Raw genomic sequence first — 19,296 nt, forward strand, 5'->3', positions numbered from 1 at the left:
ACTTCTGACCTCAGGTAATCCACCCACCTCAGCCTCCCAAACTGTTGGGATTACAGACGTGAGCCACGGCAACCAGCACTCTTTTTCTTTTATGATGAAAACTTTCCCATGAGAATCAGATTATCACTTGTTTGCCTTTGTTTTCTTTTAGAGAAATTCCTTTTCATAGAGATATGGCACGATGAAATTCTTGTTCTAAAGTTTCTTTTGGGGAACACTTAACTATGTCATTGGGAAGCTTCAGTAAGTAGAGATCTCCCTTCTTCTCACTCAAGATTCTTCATCTCAAAATGGTGTCCACCAAATGTCTTAATCTAGGTAGTCTCTTGTTTAGAAATTCATGAAATAAGAACCTTCTCAAGAAGTTGGAGGTTATTGATTGAGATGGTTTAAAGCTGCCCCTTATTATATGTTTTACTCCCAAGGTAGACACCAAAGTGGCTAATAATTCTATGATTGATGCCTAACTCACTTCTATGGGAATCTATACAAAACGTTTGATTTATGAGACAGAGTCTCCCTCTGTTACCCAGGCTGGAGTGCAGTGGCTTGATCACCATTCACTACAGCCTCAATATTCCAAGCTCAAACGACCCTCCTACCACAGCCTCCCAGTGTAGCTGGGACTACAGGCATGCCCCACCATGCCTCAGCTAAGTGTTTAAAAAATTTTTTTTGTTGTTTTTTAGGGACAGGGTCTCACTATATTGCTCTGGCTGCTCTCAAACTCATGGGCTCAAGCGATCCTCCTGCCTCAGCATTTCCAAACCTGGTGTTTAACTGGGGACTAACATGAAGCACTTAGAAGACTACATAGAACATAGTGAGCTACATAAAATATTTGCTATTAGCATAATAATTTTATTATATATCTTAACAAAATTGTGTATGTTAGGCAGGTGGCATGCCAATGGAAGTACTCTCCTATAGCTGCTCTGAATCATTCTTACCACTGAGAGTTGCAGCAAATGGGGGACATAATTTATAACTTACTTTTCTCTCTGTATGACTGATTAGGCAATGACTATATATGTACTACAATGTAAACAGCACCTCCTGGATTGAATAGTACATAACTGACATGACCAGCAAAGACAGGCTAAAGACACTGAGCTGAAAGCCCAGGACTCTATTGCTAAATCAAGGCTCCTGAATCCGTTCCCTCTGAGCAACTGTTGCTGTGGTGTTGCCTTCACAAGCACTCTGCTGAGCACTGAGAGTGAGGGGCTGTGCTATCCTTCATCAGAGAAGCTGCAGCCAGAACTGTTCAGCTGACAAACTGGTAGCAGTCCAGAAACACAGTCCTGCTGCATAGTGAAAAAAGGCTGATTTAGATTCTTTTTCATAGAGAGAAAAACATAAACATGTGATTGAACGCGTCTCCTGTATTAGACTAATTAGTTTAGATTTGATATTTAATTACTAACATTACACTTAGTATATAAACCTTACTGTGTCAAGGTCTCAAAGAAGAAATAATTGGTAAGGTACAAAGTATTGAATTGTATGCTACAAACTTCTAAGCTAAAATATTTTCAATGTATGCAAGGATAGGTGGCATACATATTATATATTATTCCCCCATTAAGCAAATTTATAATGAGAGAAAATTATCTTCCATAAAAAAATAAAAGCCATGTAAAATTAAGGACTAAGTTTTTCTGCACAGACTAGACAACGATTGCTAACACATAAGGTCAATGAGAGAACAGTCAGAGAAAGCTTCATGAAAACAAATTGCCACGTCTGAGTGAATGAGGCTAGATGAACAGAAACTGAGAAGGCAGAAAGAATAGCATGAGCAAGACAAGTGCTGAAATCTGCCCAATTAACTCTGAGGATAAAGTCCAATGGCAGAGAAATAAAAACCCATGTCCACATAATAACCTGTAAGTGAATGTTCGCAGCAGCATTTTTCATAAGAGCTAAAAAGTGGAAACTAACCTAAAGGTCCATCAACCGATGAATGAATGGAAAACCAGTATAGCCATGGAATAGAATATCATTTAACTATAAGAAGAAATAAACTACCAATGTGTGCTAAAACATGCATGAATTCTGAAAACACTATGCTAAGTGATAAAGCCAGTCACAAAGGACTACATATTGTATAACTCTATGTATATGAAATATGCAGAACAGGCAAACATATGGAGACAAAAGTAGATAGATGGTGGTTGCCTACAACAGGGGTAGGTGGAGGGACATGGAGGAAGGCTGCAGTCATGCCTAGGAGATGTGGGGTTGCTTTTCAGGGTGATGAAAATGCTGTGAATATACTAATAGATACTGAGTTGTACATTTTAAATGGTTGAACTCTCTGAAATGTGAATGATATCTCAGTGAAACTGTTTTGAAAATCCAAAGGCAGGATCAAGATAATTTTCTCAACTCTCAATTTTTGATGTACATGCTATATCAAATCTAAATATTTCTAGAGTTTTATAGTATATTATAAATAAAAGATAAATAAAGAAAATGCCTAAATTTTCAAATAGTTTGTAAATTAACCTAAAACATGCACATTTCAAAGAATGGTATAATGGCCTTTCTGTACAAGTTAACCTACAATCTGTGAAATAAATAGACACAGATTCTGTGTCCATTCACAAAAGTGAAGAAACAAGACAATTTTCTGGAACTTTCCAAGAAACATTCTCCTCTGATTTAATCTGGCCTGCCTCATCAGAGCAATACAAATTTACCTAAAAATACTGTTTTAACAGGAAAAAAGTCAGTTTTCTATGAGGAATGATGTATAATTCTCAACTTTTCCAAGGGTACATGTTGTAACAGAAAAGGTATGCTATGGTTTTTCAAAATGGTAGAATGAAAGTCACAATATAAAAAAAATAAGTACATTATAAAGATAGTAAAATGGAAATAATTCTTTGTAATGAAACTAAAAAATCAAGCTTCTGCCAAAATTAGTATCCTAAAACACGTTATATAATTCAACTAGATACAGAATAAGAGTTGACATGTTAAATTCCATACATACTTGACTTTTCACTTGAAATAATTTCTTCTTTGGGGCCTGTGTCTCATCCAAATTAATGTGATAATGTGATATACCTTCCAGTGGAGACTATAACATAGTTAATTTTTTTAGGCTGTCAGCTGCTTCTTGTTGAAGTTGTCTCACAACTACCTGAGAAAATATTTTTGTTACTGATTTTATAAATTGCCTTATTATTAAATTATGTTAATAATATTTAACTCTAACATACCTACTTTGAAAATTATCACCACACATATCAATTCACCTTCTTTTAATCACATGTACACATTTTTATTTATTACTGAATTCAGTGAGGGATGCAGAATATGTTCTCTTCCTGCCAAATTGTTATTCTCTTACTTACACAACAGATTCATCCCACCATTCAATCACCTTAGAAGCTCAACTCAACCTCAAAGTTCCTGACATATTCAATCACCTGTTCAAATCCTTCCAACAGATTCCTATCTCAGAATAAAAGTAAAATTCCAATAGCATTTGAGGCCCTAGGTAAACAGGCCTCTACCTCCCTCTCTGACTTCAAAGCTCCTACAACTCCCACCTGTAATTACTCCATTCCCACTGTACTTGAAGCCTGCCACCGCTCAGTCTGAAAATGGGGATCTAATGCCTAACTCATAAATCACAGGCAACTACAAGTATCTTTGTACTGAACAAAATTATATTCCAATGATACTCATTGAGCCTCGCAATAAAAATTATGAGCTAATTATTAACATAGTCAAAGTAAACAATAAATACCAGTGGGAAGACTAAACCAAATATATTTTTGCTAATTATTACCACATTTATCCTAAATTATGATTTTATGACAAGTAGGTGCCTTTAAAACATTACGTAGTCTTAAAAATACGTAATTTGACATATTTTAAAATTTTTTAAATTAATATGAATAATAACAAAGATATACCAACAAAAATACATAAAAAGCTACTTAAAGCAAGGTATTACAAGACACAGCAATACACTTCAGTTCATCTGGGAAATCTACAATTAAGTGTCAAAGAAAATCACTTAATTAAATTTTAATTTGAAAATACTCATTTCAGGTGTAAACATTTCCATTCATACCTACATTATGGTCTTAACATGTGGCAACATAAAGTCATTAAAATTATTATTTCAGCAGTACAGAACTATCTACCTTAAAATATGACTCTGTGCCTAATAAAATTTCATAGGTGACACAATGTCTTTTCTCAAAGTAAATCATCTCTCACCTCTACCTTTTATTTCCTAGAAATGAGGCATGTTTCTAAGCTGATATAGTAAACACATTTTTCCTTTTTTTATTAAAACAGCTTTGTTGAAATATAGTTTACATACTATAGAATGTATCTGTTTTAACTTAAAGTTAAAAGATTTTTAGTCCATTTACTGAGTTGTGCAGCCATCTCTACAATCCAACTTTACAGCATTTCCATCACTGCAAGATCCCTCACGCCCATTAGCAGTCACTACCAGCTTCCAGTCCCAGCCCTTTGCAAACATTAATCTACTTTTTGTCCCTATACGTTTATTTTTCTGGATGCTTCATGTAAATGCAATTATACAGTATGGTAAACACACTTTTTAATCTATTGATTTTTATATTCAACTAAGTTCAACATGTATCCAGAACCAAATGTTTAAATTTTCTTTCTAGAAGTTTGAAAATATTTATCTTCCTTGATACTTACTACTCTTTCTGCTTTCTCTCTCTCATATTGAAAGAGACTTTCTTTTAAATGATCACATTCATTCATTAGCTTCTTATTTTTCTCTTCTAGCACGAGGTCTTTCCACTCTCAATAAAGCCTCTTTGGATATTAGTTACTATCTCTTTATGATACTCTTTCTGATGAACATCATCTAGTTGCTGTTCAATGCACAGATTTTCATGTTGGAGTTGACATATCCTCTCTTCTACACAGCTCCACTTTCCAGTGGAATTACTCACTTTAGCTTCTGCATTTTGATACATCTCTTTCATTTCCTTTATTTGCTGCTGTGTTTGGCTTAGGTCGTTTTGTACAGTTTCTGAAGCCAATGACTTTTTTCTGAGAGTATCTCTTGTCTTACGGAACTTACCTTTTAAGGTACTGAATTTATTTTGTGTTTTAGAAAGTTGTTCAGTAAGAAACTCATTCTTATCTTCTACTTCGGAAATATCAGAACTCATTTTTACTTGTACGGAAATATCTTGCGTTCTCTCTAAAGCAAGTTTTAGGTTTCTTTCTGTTTTCACACTTTCACTGTGTTTACTTATAGTAGCAGCCAGTCTAGACTGATAAGATTCAGTTTCAGCTTCCGGTCTTTTGTTGCTTTCTTCTTCCTTCAACAGTTCAGAAATGAGCCCTGTATTCTCAGCTTTGACATCATTAAGCTCTTGTTGATACCAGAATGCTGTTTTTGTTATCAATTCCTCATTGAGTTTTATATACTTTTCAAGGGCAGCATTTGTTTTTTTAACAATTTTAACGTCCTTAAGATATTTATTTTCTTTTTCCAGGTTGTCATTTTTCATTGAGCATATTTCCTGTCTCAGTATAGAAATATCTGTCTTCAAAATGCAATTTTCATCCATCAGATCTTTCATTTCTTCATGATTATGAAAATCCTAAATAAAACAAAAGAAAGTTTTAGCTAGTACTCAATAAAATAACATATCATGATTACCTCTGAAGTTAAAGAATAACCTGCACATCCATACACTAAAAAGGTTACTGTAAGTGAATATCCAACTGGAGAAAAAGTTGAAGCAAAACTTTGAACCTTATAGAGCATAAATTACAAAAAGTTCAGAAATTTATTTAAAGTCAATGAATTTATAAAAGTAAACACACACACACACACACACACACACACCAGAGAATTTTTAAGAATTTCAGAATTGGATAAGCCTTTCCCTGAATTACAACAAACTGAAAAGCATAAATTAAAGCATTGACAAATTTGACTAAATTAAAATATATCAAAAAATTGCATTTACACTTTGATATCTAACCCATACACCACCCTACAGTAAGAACCTTAGTTCACACATATTTGGACAGATAAAATTTCCCAGAGGAGTTATTACAGTTCTATTTCACTGATAACATTCTATTTCAATTTGACTCTTTTAACACTTTTATAGTCAGTTGTAAGAATTACATTTACTAAATCATAAATCTAGACATTATACTAGTCACTCCTATATACATTCATTGATGAAGTCATCTAGTTACCACAATTTTGAAAAAGAAATGTTAAAAATATAAGCAAGCTACAGGATTTTCCCCAGGACTTCTGACTCTACTTCTAGTTCTCTGACAGATCACAGTTACTTCTGTGGTGTAAATATATCAATATGAAAGAAAACTTTTATTTCAAAACACCAATGGTAAATAAGATAAAATTTATAGAGCTCTTCTTAGAATATCATGAGATTATTTGTGATTGCAATAATTTGTTTCCTCTTTATAGTATTAGGTACAGTAATCAATATGAAATAGGGGGAAGTACAAGGAACCATTTTACTGGGAACAAAATCTTTATCAATATGTTATCACTAAGTATATATTATGTCACATTATTGTTTTCAAAAGCTCTTTGTAATAAAATAATATCCTATGTGGATGCCAAGATTTATAATAAATATTAATAATTGTACCTGTAATTGTCATCATTCATTTTTCAAAAATGAGATAACATTTCTGCTTTGTTTTAGACCTAAATATTGTATATTAAATCAAGAGGATATTATAAGTAACATTGATAAAATAAAATTTAAAATATAGAATTTTTACCAAAGATTGATTTACCTGATTTGGAGTATTTCTTGCAGTCTTCGGTTTCATCTCTAGTGATTGAACAGTTGGTTCAAGTTGTTTGCTTCAACTTCTTTCTTATGTTGTTTCTCTTTCCTTTCTAATTCTTCTCTATTTTTTTTCTACAGCATGTTAACATTTGTTTTTTCTTCATTTTCTTGTCTTAAGATGCATCTGCAGATAAAGACATTTATCTTAAAATTCATTTGTTAAAAAATAAAGAGATCATCCTGTGATCTACCTCTGCAGATGCTCTTTATCATCCTAATAAAATTTCTATGTTCTGGATTATTTTTCCTTTGTAGTTCTCAGATATTTAATTTCTCACTTCAACATCTTCAAACTAATGCATATACTTGAAAAGTAGTAAGGAAAGAATATTCTGCTACAGTTTTTATTACTAGTCACTCTAGTATGTATTATAAAAAAGGATACTGGAAATAATTCAGTATAGTTAGAAGTTCAAAATTACCTTTTCAAATCACACAGTCATAATTACTACCTGATTAGAAAAGGTCATTTACAATCAACTAAATTTTTAAAGTTACTATTTATTGACAAGCATATAAGTTCACTAGAAATAAATTTTCATCTCTATGAAATATTGCAGGTGTCTCTTCAAATGATTTACAGAGTAAGATGTATCTCACACAAACTATATCTGCAGATGATTGTCATCTAAAACTAGGCTAAAGAGTCTAACATCTGTTACCCCACACTTTTTCTAATTCTTTCTTAATACTTCCAATTCACCTTCTTATTACATATATATGTTTATTAAGCTATTGTTCATTATGTGTAATATATAATTAATGCCCTTAATAAGTGTGTGTATGTTTACACAAGTTATGTTTTCCTGTGAAATCTAGTCCCAGAAGTGGAGTTGTTGAGTTAAAGGGATGTCAGGTTATTTGAAATTTTGATAAACAGCACTAAGTTACCCTTCAGAAATAATTTACCAATTTCATATACCAACAGTGTATGAGAGTGCCTTTTTCCTCACATTTTCAATGGTAGGAATTACTTTTTCAATATCAGCATGACTTTACAAAATATATGTTATTTTATGTTAATTTTCATTTTTCTGATTACCAGGCAGGGCTAAATATCCCTGGTAAAACTATAAAACTTGTTAATAATAATGAACATTAGTCCAATTTTGAATTAGTTTATAGCACAATGACAATTATTTGCTGAGAAATACTGCTATAGATGGCCAGGCATGGTGGCTCACTCCTGTAAACCCAGCAGTTTGGGAGGCCGAGGTGGGCAGAATACCTGAGGTCAGGAGTTCGAGACAAGCCTGGATAACATGGTGAAACCTCATTTCTACTAAAAATACAAAAAATTAGCTGGGCATGGTGGCACATGCCTGTAATCTCAGGTACTAGGGAGGCTGAGTCAGGAGAATCACTTGAATCCAGTATGCATAGGGTGCAGTGAGGTGAGAACACACCATTGCACTCCAGCTTGGGCAACAAGAGAGAAACTCCATTTAAAAAAAAAAAAAAAAACACACACTGCTATAGGCTTACTTACCTATCATGCTCTTCCTTCAGTTTCTTGGGAAATTGCTGAGGATACATTTTCCCAATCTTTCTTTCTTTGGTTAATCTGTCAGCAGCAGCAGAAGATGTACTATGACATACATTTTCTGATAGTTGTATTTTTTCACTTTTATTTGTATTATTTCCTTCTTTGACCTTTAATAAAATTAATATGAATAATAATTATTGTTTTATTCAATAAAAAAAACTTTTTCCCTGATTTTTTCACTTGATTCAGGTTAACTATCACCATTTTAATGATAAAAGTATTTTGTGCTTACTTTAATTTTATCATTATACATAATAATTATAAGATACTCATCATTTTGTCATTGAAATTTTTGTCAAGTCTGCTCATTTCTGTTTGAGTAAATGGAAGAATTTTCCAAAATTTCAAAAAGGACTCTTCTCCATTTTGTGCTTTTATTCACATCCACTCTTTGCTATCTGATATAAATGTTTATGCTATCTGACTGGCAGAAACAGAGAAATAAAAAGACACAGGCATAATATATATCTTCTGTCATTGCCACCTGGATTTTACATGAAATAGCCAGATTAAGAGGATGTGACCTTGTGGGGCTTCAGGAACAGTAAAGAAGTTTTCCCTTTTCTGCACTGAGCTATTCTTTTCCCCACTGCCTTTTATCTCTTTTTTTTTTTTTTTTTTTTGAATCCTGGGATATCAAAAAAGTGAAAATTCTCCCTCAACTATGGGAACCAATGTTTGCCACAACACAAGAAGCAGAGTGAAACTGCTGAGTTTCTAGTGCAGAATTCTGGAAAACGAGATGCTTCCCGGACTTCACATTCAATTACCACAAACGTTTATAGGTGGAAAACATACGGTACAGTTATCTACTTTAGCCCCATTATCTACTGAAAATGGGAGTCAAACCAACCAAGACATATGAAATGTTTCATCCAGAGCTCTTGAGGTGGCATTCCCTAGCATTTCATGGCACCAAATAACATGATACAATTCCATATTGCTGAATTACATAAATTACCAGATAAATTTATCAAATTAGGCAGATATGTTAAAAGTCTAACTTGAGCAAAGCAATTTAACACCTCAGAGGGTGGAAAAAGGCCTCATCTGCTTTTACTTTGAAAGAAGAAAATCTCTAGATTTTGTCTATCTTTAGAACACAATGTACAGAACTCAGCTTTCTACTAAAGAGTCAAAGGTTAAATTTTTAGCTAAGAAATTATGCTTCTTACATGATAAAAATCATACATGCCAAAACTTACCATACTTTATTAAACAACATAATGTAAGGTCTGATTCAACAGAAATATTGGAGTGGTGATTTTTTAAAATATGTGGAAGTATATATTTGTTTTCAAAATATTGGAAATAACCATGATGGAACTATAAATTCAAACAGTTTGAGCTAAGCAGATAAACTTGCATGCATGAAAACACATTAAACAGACTCATTTGGCTGGGAATATTCATTGCAACTCTCAAGGCTAGACGTGTATTTGTGGCTCATCTCAGTCATTGCTTCCCTCCCATTGTATTCCCATTCTATCATTAAATAAATGTAATTCATCTCTAAATGAATACAGAAAAAAGAATCTAGAATCTAAAGCTTATTTCTTTAGCAATTTCTTTATGTTGATCTGGTTCATAAGGTCACATGGTATATGGCTGAATAAGTTTCCCAGCTCATATGCCACTTGGAAGACTGAGAGTGAGACTTAGGTTGATTAATGAAGAAACATTATGAGAACATTCTCCAGAACCGATGTTTAGATAGCAGGACTAATCTACTTTGACACATAATTACACATTTAGAAAACCCCGCTGTAACTGTACACATGAGATTTTCTTGAATAGAAAATTTGACTAAATCAAATAATTGATAAAGAGAAAAAAGAAGCAGCAAGTGAACCTCTGTCTTTTTGAAGTTGGACTTTCTCTTTCTCCAAAGCCAGGAACTCTACTTGTAACATGCCTACCTCATTCTTTTTACTATTATTATACTTTAAGTTCTGGTACATGTGCACAATGTGCAGGTTTGTTACATATGTATACATGTGCTATGTTAGTGCCCTTGGAATATCTTGCTGTAAGTCTTCTAGCTATATTTTTGATGTTCTCTCACTATGTGGCAAAGAATAACCCGCATTTTATAATTCAAGATTCATGCTTTTGTAGTTATTAACACTGGGATTGTCATACAGTGGCTTCTGGAATAAGTACTGTGTTGGTTTTCTGTTTTTATAAGTATCTGTAGCAGCAGAAATACTGTGGCTTTCTACCTGAATCATATGCTTCATTTCTTTGGGGTGGGTAAACCACAAATCAAAAAGACTTTCTGGATCTCTAGACTGAGACCAATGCCTAATGTCTAATTTCCAATTAGTGGTATTTGGGTTTATATATTTTTCCATTTGCATGTCAAACTCTTAATCACCTTTCATTTCAATCATAATTACTGGGTTCCTTACTTTTTCAGTTTCTATATCATAACAAAAATTTTCATCATCTGTGTTAGAAACAAGCTATGTGTCTGGTTTGTTATCATTTTTATAGTCTGATTTATTTTAATTTAAATGAAGCTTAGAAGATGACTGGTAAGTGTATTTCAGGGACCTGGAGTGTGAATGGAATAAAAAGACATTTGACATGGGCTTCCTCTGTTCAGGCACTGCCTGGACTGCCACAGAGCTAGACCCTCCAGATACATTTTTCTCCTCACAATCAGGGACATGATTCATCAGATTAGAGGGCACTCCTTTTTTGTTCATCCTTCTTTAGAGTTACTATGTAGGAGCTCTTCCTCAGGGCAAGCAGTAATTTTGGAGTTTTCAGAACTTTTACCAATATTCAGCTTGAACTTGTTTGTAATGAATTTTAAATAAAGTCATGAATATATACATAGATTCCCTTTATCACAATTCTTACCCTGTTCTGGTTCTTGAGACTTTTTTTGGGGGGTGCAGGTGCAAAATGGAAAACAAATTTGCTTGTTTTGTTTCTCAGATATCTTTTCTGTCAGAGTGCATGTTTTAAAATTAGCTTTAATCAAGTATAAACAAAGAAATATTAGAAAATAATTAAAATTTAACTGTGAAACTTAATCTATGTGTTGCTACTCTTAAATTATGGGATTGTAACTAAAAAGTGAAAAATAATTTGCCTTGGCTTAACATAGGACAGAAACATGAACCAGCAAGCTGAACTCTCAGTGTCTGTTTGGACTAAACAATGCATTTGTGTAAAATCTACCAGAAATGAATTCAAAGATGATAGGTAGTATTATAAAAGCTTCCTCTCTTACAAAGACTTTACCTCAGCATATTAGAAAGAGTGAGCCCCTACAGTGCATGTTTATTTCTGAAGATGAACTAGAGCACTCGGCAAACACTAAATTATTAAGAGCTAAACTGAACACTAATAAGAAAGAGAAGCAAACTTTTAAATTCTAATTCAAATGATATACTATGATAGTGTTATGTATCTAGATAGAATTTCTGCTTATATCCACTTCTAATATATTTTAAGTTCCAATAGTGACAGGGTTTGGATTTTTTAAATTTTAGTAATATTTACTATGTATTTATGTGGAAATACAGTTATTATTCACACCCTGACACCAAAGGTCCCATTCTGCAAGGTAGGATTCTCTTAATAGGCAACTGCATTGACTTTTATGACCCCATTCACTGCCTGAACACAGACAGAGAAGTCAACTGGTGACCACGAAAGAGAATAAATCTTTAACCTTGGCACTGGTGACCAGCAATATAAAACTGCACCTTTTGAAGCACTGGCAATGATGACTCCTTTAACACTAGTTTAACTCAGTGGCCATTGTGGTTAAACTGTTCATAATTTCTATTCCTCAGTAATATGACCCAATACTTCATGTTACCTTGTGTATTATGAGTAAGGTTATACAAATAAAACAGCAAGATAATTCTGAAAATTTCTTGCCTCAATTCCAAGGGTAAAGACAGCTATGAGTTACTAGAGATACTAAGAATTACTAGAATAACTAAAGTTACTAGATAGTAAGAATATCTTAAGTTTCATAAATGGTTAAAATGTTTTAAAAATTAAATATAAAATTATGATCTATTGGATTCTAAAGCTATAGTCTAAAAGGTGATGTCATTTGGACTATGCTTTGTTAGTAAAGCAAAAAAAAAACATAATATTAAACAAGAACTTAAATTTTCATATACCTGTGGTTGCTTCTTTTCACTTCTTTCACACCTAAGCCACTGGCAAGGTTTGTTCTGTTGACAAATTCATTGATTTAGTTCAAATGAACTAAGAAGAGTTAGATAAAGACTATAATCTTTATAAAAATAAATAGAGAATAACATTTCTTTGTATTTTATATTTTGAGAGTTTGAATGAAACAATGTTTACTGAAATATTTACTTCTGTAAGAAATACTTCTAATTATCCAAAACTTCAACAAACCACTTGGGGAGACACTAGATATCACCAGATTCAAGCCATGCAAAATCTCAGGGTCACTCACAAATTATTCCACCCAACATAAGTCAACAAAACTGTTGGAAACAAAACAGAAATTTGAAATACAGTCAAAATATACAATGTAATGCTTTACTATACTTCATAACAGTATCTTTTTAACAAGACACTGAGTTGGCAGTTACTAATAATTTGCAAAATTATTGTTCTTTATACCTCAATTAGTGTTCACCTCATTTTTTACATCACAAATGTTTTCCCCTGCTATTCTGAAAAATTTATTTTCATCTTTTAAGACTCAGAAAGTAGGCTGGGCATAATAGCTCACACCTGTAATCCCAGCACTTTGGAAGGCCAAAATGGGAGAATTGCTCAAGGCCAAGAGTTTAAGACAAGCCTGGGAACCATAGGTAACCTTGACTCTACAAAAAGTTAGACAGGTATGGTGATATGTTCCTGTTGTCCCAGCTACTCAAGAAGCTTAGGTGAGAAGATCCCTCAAGCCCAGGAGTCTGAGGTTTCAGTGAGTCTCAATCATGCCATTGCACTCCATCCTGGGTGATAGAGTAAGAACTTGTCTCCAAAAAGAGGAAAAAAATAAAGGCTCAGAATGCTATGTGAAATCTTCCTTCATTCTAGCTATCTTTCTCCACACACACAGGTGTCTGCTTCGTTGGGGTCCCTTAGTACCTTGTCAATTTTTCTAGTGTCATTTTACCACCTGAACTGCACATCATGTCTTTACATGTTGACCCCCTTTGCTGCTAGACTGTAGAGGACAATCTTTTGAATCATCTTTGTATAAACAGTCTTAATTTTGCTAAATAATTAGTTATTGAGTTCCTGCTAAGTGTTAGGCACTGGGGTAAAAGGAAGGAAAATAGAAGCTGTCAGGGATGGCTTTCCTAAAGATCATGCATGAGCTGAGACTTAGAGAGTGAGGTTAGCCAGATTAAGCGAGGCAGAGGGCAGGAAAGGGTGAGCACATGCCAGGCAGCAACAAGAGAGGAAGAGAAGCCTCCAAGAGAGTATGTATTTCTCTGCAGAAGAGGAATGGTGAGGGGGCCCTTACCAGCAGCTCAGTAATTCCAGAGAAAAAGGCAGATGGGGAAAGGGATACAGATGGAGATTTGGGCAGAAATCAGTTTCCTTTTCTTTTCTTTTTTGGGACAAGGTCATACTCTGTCTCCCAGACTGGAGGGCAGTGGCATGATCTCAGCTCACTGCAACCCAGCCTCCCAGGTTCAAGTAATTCTCCTGCCTCAGCCTCCTGAGTAGCTGAGATTACAGGCACGTGCCACTACCGCCTGCTAATTTTTGTATTTTATTAGAGTTGGGGTTTCACCTTGTTGGCCAGGCTGGTCCTGAACTCCTGACCTCAAATGATCCACTTGCCTCAGCCTCCCAAAGTGCTGGGATCACAGACATGAGCCACCGTGCCCAACCCAGAAGTCAGTTTCTGAAATCGTTATATAAACCCTTAAGATGCTTAGACATTAGGTATTCAAGAGTGGTTCACAGATCTATTTGCATTAAGGATAATTCACTCTAAATACTGTGAGGAGCATAAAATTCTGAGGCATATAAATCAATGAACAAAGATAAAATATAAGGCAATGTTGCAAAGATGATGCAGGCCTGAGGAGATGTTTTCAGAAATATTTAGGATATAGGTATCAGTGGCCATTATAAGAATGAATTTCTATTGAATGAATAAATGTATATATCTGGGTCCCTGGAGAAATACACTCTGCTCATTACTTTACAAATGTTATCAAATGAGAAGTAAAATAATATACATAAACTCTTTCAGTTACTTGTATTTACTTTACACTTTTTCTGTTTCAGTTTTACTGTGCCAAGGAAATGCATTTGGGTTCTGTGGTGGTTGTTGTGGTTGTGGTGGTTGTTGTTTGAGATGGAGTCTCACTCTTCCTGCCCAGTCTGAAGTGCAGTGGTGTGATCTCTGCTCATGGCAACCTCTGCCTCCTGGGTTCAAGCGATTCTCCTGCCTCAGCCTCCCAAGTAGCTGGAATTACAGGCATGTGCCACCATGAACAGCTAATTTTGTGTTTTTAGTAGAGATGGGTTTCTCCATGTTGGTCAGGCTGGTCTCAAACTCCCAACCTCAGGTTATCTGCCCGCCTCAGCCTCTCAAAGTGCTGGGATTACAGGCACTAGCCACCGCACCCAGCAACATATGGGGATTTTGTTTTAAAAGTTCTGTTTCCTGGATCTGCCAAGCTCATGAGAAAATAGAGCAAACATAAGAAACTTTGGATTTATAGTTTGTCCTCACTACTCTAGAAGATTATCATCATGTTTTGCAAAACAAAATGTTAAACAGAGACATAAGGGGAAAAAGAAATTAAAACTATAGGGGTGGGTGAAAAAATATTGCATAATTTATTACTGTTGACCTCATCATATGACTGATTAAGGGCACTGAATTTAACTTGGATGTGAAGTAGACCCCATATTAGCTGCAGTTAATCAGTAGACCAGGCATCCTAGCAGAATTAAATTTGATGCTCCTGTGTTATCTTTAAATGACACAGCTTTTCTGAAAATGCATACTCATAGTGCATGATTATCCATTAAGACAAGGTGATGGAATGTGTGAATACAGCTGAGAAGGCACCACAAGGCAAATGCTCAATGGTTCCCATTAATATTGGGAAAATCAACACTATAAAACAGAAAGCCATAGGCATTATTTAATATTTGGTTTTGGAAGGTATTTTTAGTGACACTGCATACAGTTATACCTAATAATTGCAAAATTATAGATGTAAAAATAAAACAAAGACACATTGTGTTTGAGTAGCAAATCTGTAGATGTCTAGCTGGTTTTCCCATCCAGTCCCAAAATTCTAAATATAATCATGGTACCCGCACTCAAATTTATGTTAAATACCAATCTCAATGAAATCACTATTTCTCCTCATTCTCTTTGTTATTTTTATGTTGCTTTCCTTAAGGAAAGAATACAAATGCCTTGCTAAGAAGCATTCTGTTTGGTTGTAGGCTGCATAAGGGGAGTAAACACAAAGTACATTTGACCACAAAATGACTTTTTAAATGTCAGAACTATGGTAGCATGAAGCCAAATGAGGTAATCTAGAATAAAATTTTCTATGCTTCTTTCCCTTCTTTGCTCTCTTTCTACTCTAATAACTGCGATTCACACAGGTAATGAAGAGTATAATTCCCTGATAAAATACAGCTCCAAGATTAATCCTTTCTTTAAATATGAAGTTCACGTGTCCAAAGTCTGTAGTAGTTGCTGTCTGATTTTTTGATCACTGATGGTGATATAGATATTTATCATCAACTCACAACTTCCCAAATCTTTGAAAAGTCTTACTATTGATGGTTCAACTAGTAGAAACATAATGTAAAATATCTGAAAATAAAGTTTTTATTTATTAGAATGTAAATAATAATACAAATTGTAATAAGGTGTAAAAGTTATTTCTTCACTGAAGCAGTACCATGTTGTCCTCTACCCCACAAATGCACTACTCTCACATAGTCTAATATATTTTAAAAGTCCTGTAATTGCCATTAACTCAGACAAGTTTACTTAACTTGTTCTAAGCTTCTGTTATCTACTACAATTTACTTTCTATCACTCAACCATCTCTATTATATATGTTGTTTTCCATGAGAAATTTTTTTATTAGTAATTAAGATTCTCCAGGGATAAGAAAATATTTGAATAACTAAGTTTGTGCATAAACACATTAAGGTAAAATACCCATGACATTATTGTGTGTTTCTGTGTACTAGAGACAAAAACTTCAAAAAAATTTTTAATGAATATACGTTAAATTAAAAACTGCTTTCATTAAACTGAGATAATCTTCCCTCAATTCATGAATACCTTCAGAATTCACATAGACCAAAGAATTGTATAAAATATAATAGCCTTAAAAATCTTATTTGTAGCTGGCACAGTGGCTTTCACCTGTAATCCCAGCACATTGGCAAGCCAAGGTGGGCAGATCACCTGAGGTCAGGAGTTCGAGAGCAGCCTGGCCAACATGGTGAAACCCCATCTCTACTAAAAATAGAAAAATTAACAGAGTATGGTAGCACGTGCATGTAGTATAAGCTACTCGAGGGGCTGAGTCAGGAGAATTGCTTGAACCCGAGAGGCAGAGGTGGTAATGAGCCAAGACTGAGCCAATGCACTCCAGCCTTGGTGACAGAGCAAGACTCTGTCTCAAAAACACAAACAAACAAGCAAAAAACGTAATTGTTCCCATATAAGTCTAAGTTCACACAAGATCTGAAGAGTACACAACACCGTGAGACAGGACAGACATATATTTTAAAAGTTATATTCCTGGTTTCTGTAAAAATAAAACAGTTGAATTTAAGCTTTTAAGACAAGTCAAGGAAAAGATCAAAAAAGGCAAAAGTGAAACTTGAAATGTCATTTCCCCATCAAGGGCTCATGATCACTGGACATTCACAAACTATATTGTTCAAAACATTAGTTCTGAATTTTGATCCGAGTAACCATGGAGTTGCAGTTTCATTCAAGGATGTCCAAGAGGTCAAATAAGACAATATCAATTGCTACTTTCAGTTTTCTTTTCTGAGAACAGCACAGCATTCTTCTTCAGAGAAATGAATTGTCCTAACTTCATAGGCTAAAGGCTCATAAGTCATAGTTCTAAGGGCATTTATAAAATATGGTGGTGCATGCTTGTATTCTGAACTTTTCAGCTTTAAACTCTCATATAGTAAATGCTAATAGATACAAACTGATTAAAGAAAAGCCCTCTTAATCTGACATTATTTTTATTTTTCTTTCTTCATTTATCAGCAACAGGAGAGTCTAACTAAATGTGGTAAAGTGGTATAAGGGAATACAATGAACAGTGTAAAATGAATTAAACCAGAGATAATCATATCAATGTGGATACATGTGGAAAATATAATACAAAATACGCCAAAGAAAGTGGCAGAAGGGTATGTAAAGTGTATAACCACTCACATACCATTTTAGGACACAAAAAATTCTGCATATTATTTCTGAGCATTACAATATAGTTACAGATTTTGAAAGGACATTGAAATGAAAAACAACCAACTTATGATGTTGGTAGCTTCTATGCAATTATGTTTTAAAAACTTTAACACCAAAAAGGCTCAAAATCACCATTTTAAAAGACTGTGTCTGCCAGTCATAAACGAATCATTACTTTCGTCATTTGTAATAGTCAAAGATGCCACAAACACACACATACACACACCTATATATACACCTACACACACAGTCTTGCTCATTAGAACATCTGATTGGCTTCAGATCATCAGTGTAATAACACTAGCAGCAAGCCTCTGAAGTTAAAACAGAAACTGACATGTTAATAAGTAAAGCTTTCCTCTAGGTAAAGATCAGAACTCCAACTAACAGTTAACTCTGGAAATATCTTAAGAGTCTCAAAATTCACTGCTTTGAATCCCTGACAAGGACGAAAATTTTATACTGAAAACTTCATGCTATTCAAAACATTAAAACAGAAACATCTGAGTTAAAGCTTATATTTTTAAAATCTTTTCTATGCTTCTAAATTTGTTTTTATTCAAATATGGATACCAACAATAACATTTATGTCAATGTCTTCCATTCAATTTTGAACAAATAGAATTAGGAATAAGAATAATATGAGTACATCCAATCATTGAATGTACTTATTTCCAGTATTCCATTAAATGTACCTGCTCTCAATGTCTGTACATTCTTTCTTTGTACTCTCCTTTCACAGCAGGATCTTCCACATCAGTGCTAGGCTGAATGGGTTTTAAGAGAAAATGATTCATAAATCATATATATTTTATACAACATGGAGTTAGTGATTCAAAAATTAATTAATTACCTTCAAGGAAGGATGTTTTGCAGGAGGCCTTACAAAGCAAAGGGGATATGTCATCAATTATATGTAAGCATGACAGGGCCAACCAAACATTCCTGCAGTGTTACTATCGAGCTGAATTCTCATGCCTGGCTATAAAAATAATTACTTAAGGTTTTGAGCTTTCTTCTTGGCTTCTTCTTTTCATTGCCTAGGACAGCAACATGACAGAAACACAATGAGGAAAATAGGAATATAGGATTCCTAAAATGCACAGTTTATATTTCAGTAGTGAGATTATGTTTCAAATGCCTATACCTAAAATAGAAAAGCATGGATATCACTGTGAACATGTGGACTGATGAGGAGAAAAGGGACCATTAAACAGAGGAGAAAATCAAACCTGATGGGATCAATGTCAAAGCTGATGGTGAATGTACAGAGTATTTTACCTCGGCACAACAGAGGCATTGCTGCCAGCACAGCACAAATAAATTCCCCTTGTCTTGTCACTGAGGAAATACACAGTTGGGATGAGAGTTCAGGTGAATGTGTGATTCACCTCTCATCAAAGAAAGTGTTCTATATTGATCAGCTAGGATACACA

At 34.2% G+C, this 19,296-nt stretch overlaps 1 protein-coding gene across 1 annotated transcript in view; it reads right to left on the reverse strand.

Annotated features, from left to right (window-relative positions):
- Positions 1-3,208: 3,208 nt before the first annotated feature.
- Positions 3,209-19,296, reverse strand: part of ANKRD20A1 (ankyrin repeat domain 20 family member A1) — a 45,590-nt gene continuing 29,502 nt past the window's right edge. Inside the window, 10 exon segments of the mRNA XM_055091870.2 lie at positions 3,209-4,802; positions 4,805-5,621; positions 6,808-6,878; positions 6,881-6,987; positions 8,353-8,516; positions 12,561-12,594; positions 12,596-12,614; positions 18,556-18,591; positions 18,594-18,627; positions 18,714-18,741. Coding sequence (XP_054947845.1) covers positions 4,651-4,802; positions 4,805-5,621; positions 6,808-6,878; positions 6,881-6,987; positions 8,353-8,516; positions 12,561-12,594; positions 12,596-12,614; positions 18,556-18,591; positions 18,594-18,627; positions 18,714-18,741 — 1,462 coding nt within the window. The 3' untranslated portion in view covers positions 3,209-4,650.

The sequence above is a fragment of the Pan paniscus genome, chromosome 11 (assembly GCF_029289425.2).
Source record: "Pan paniscus chromosome 11, NHGRI_mPanPan1-v2.0_pri, whole genome shotgun sequence".
Taxonomy (NCBI): domain Eukaryota; kingdom Metazoa; phylum Chordata; class Mammalia; order Primates; family Hominidae; genus Pan; species Pan paniscus.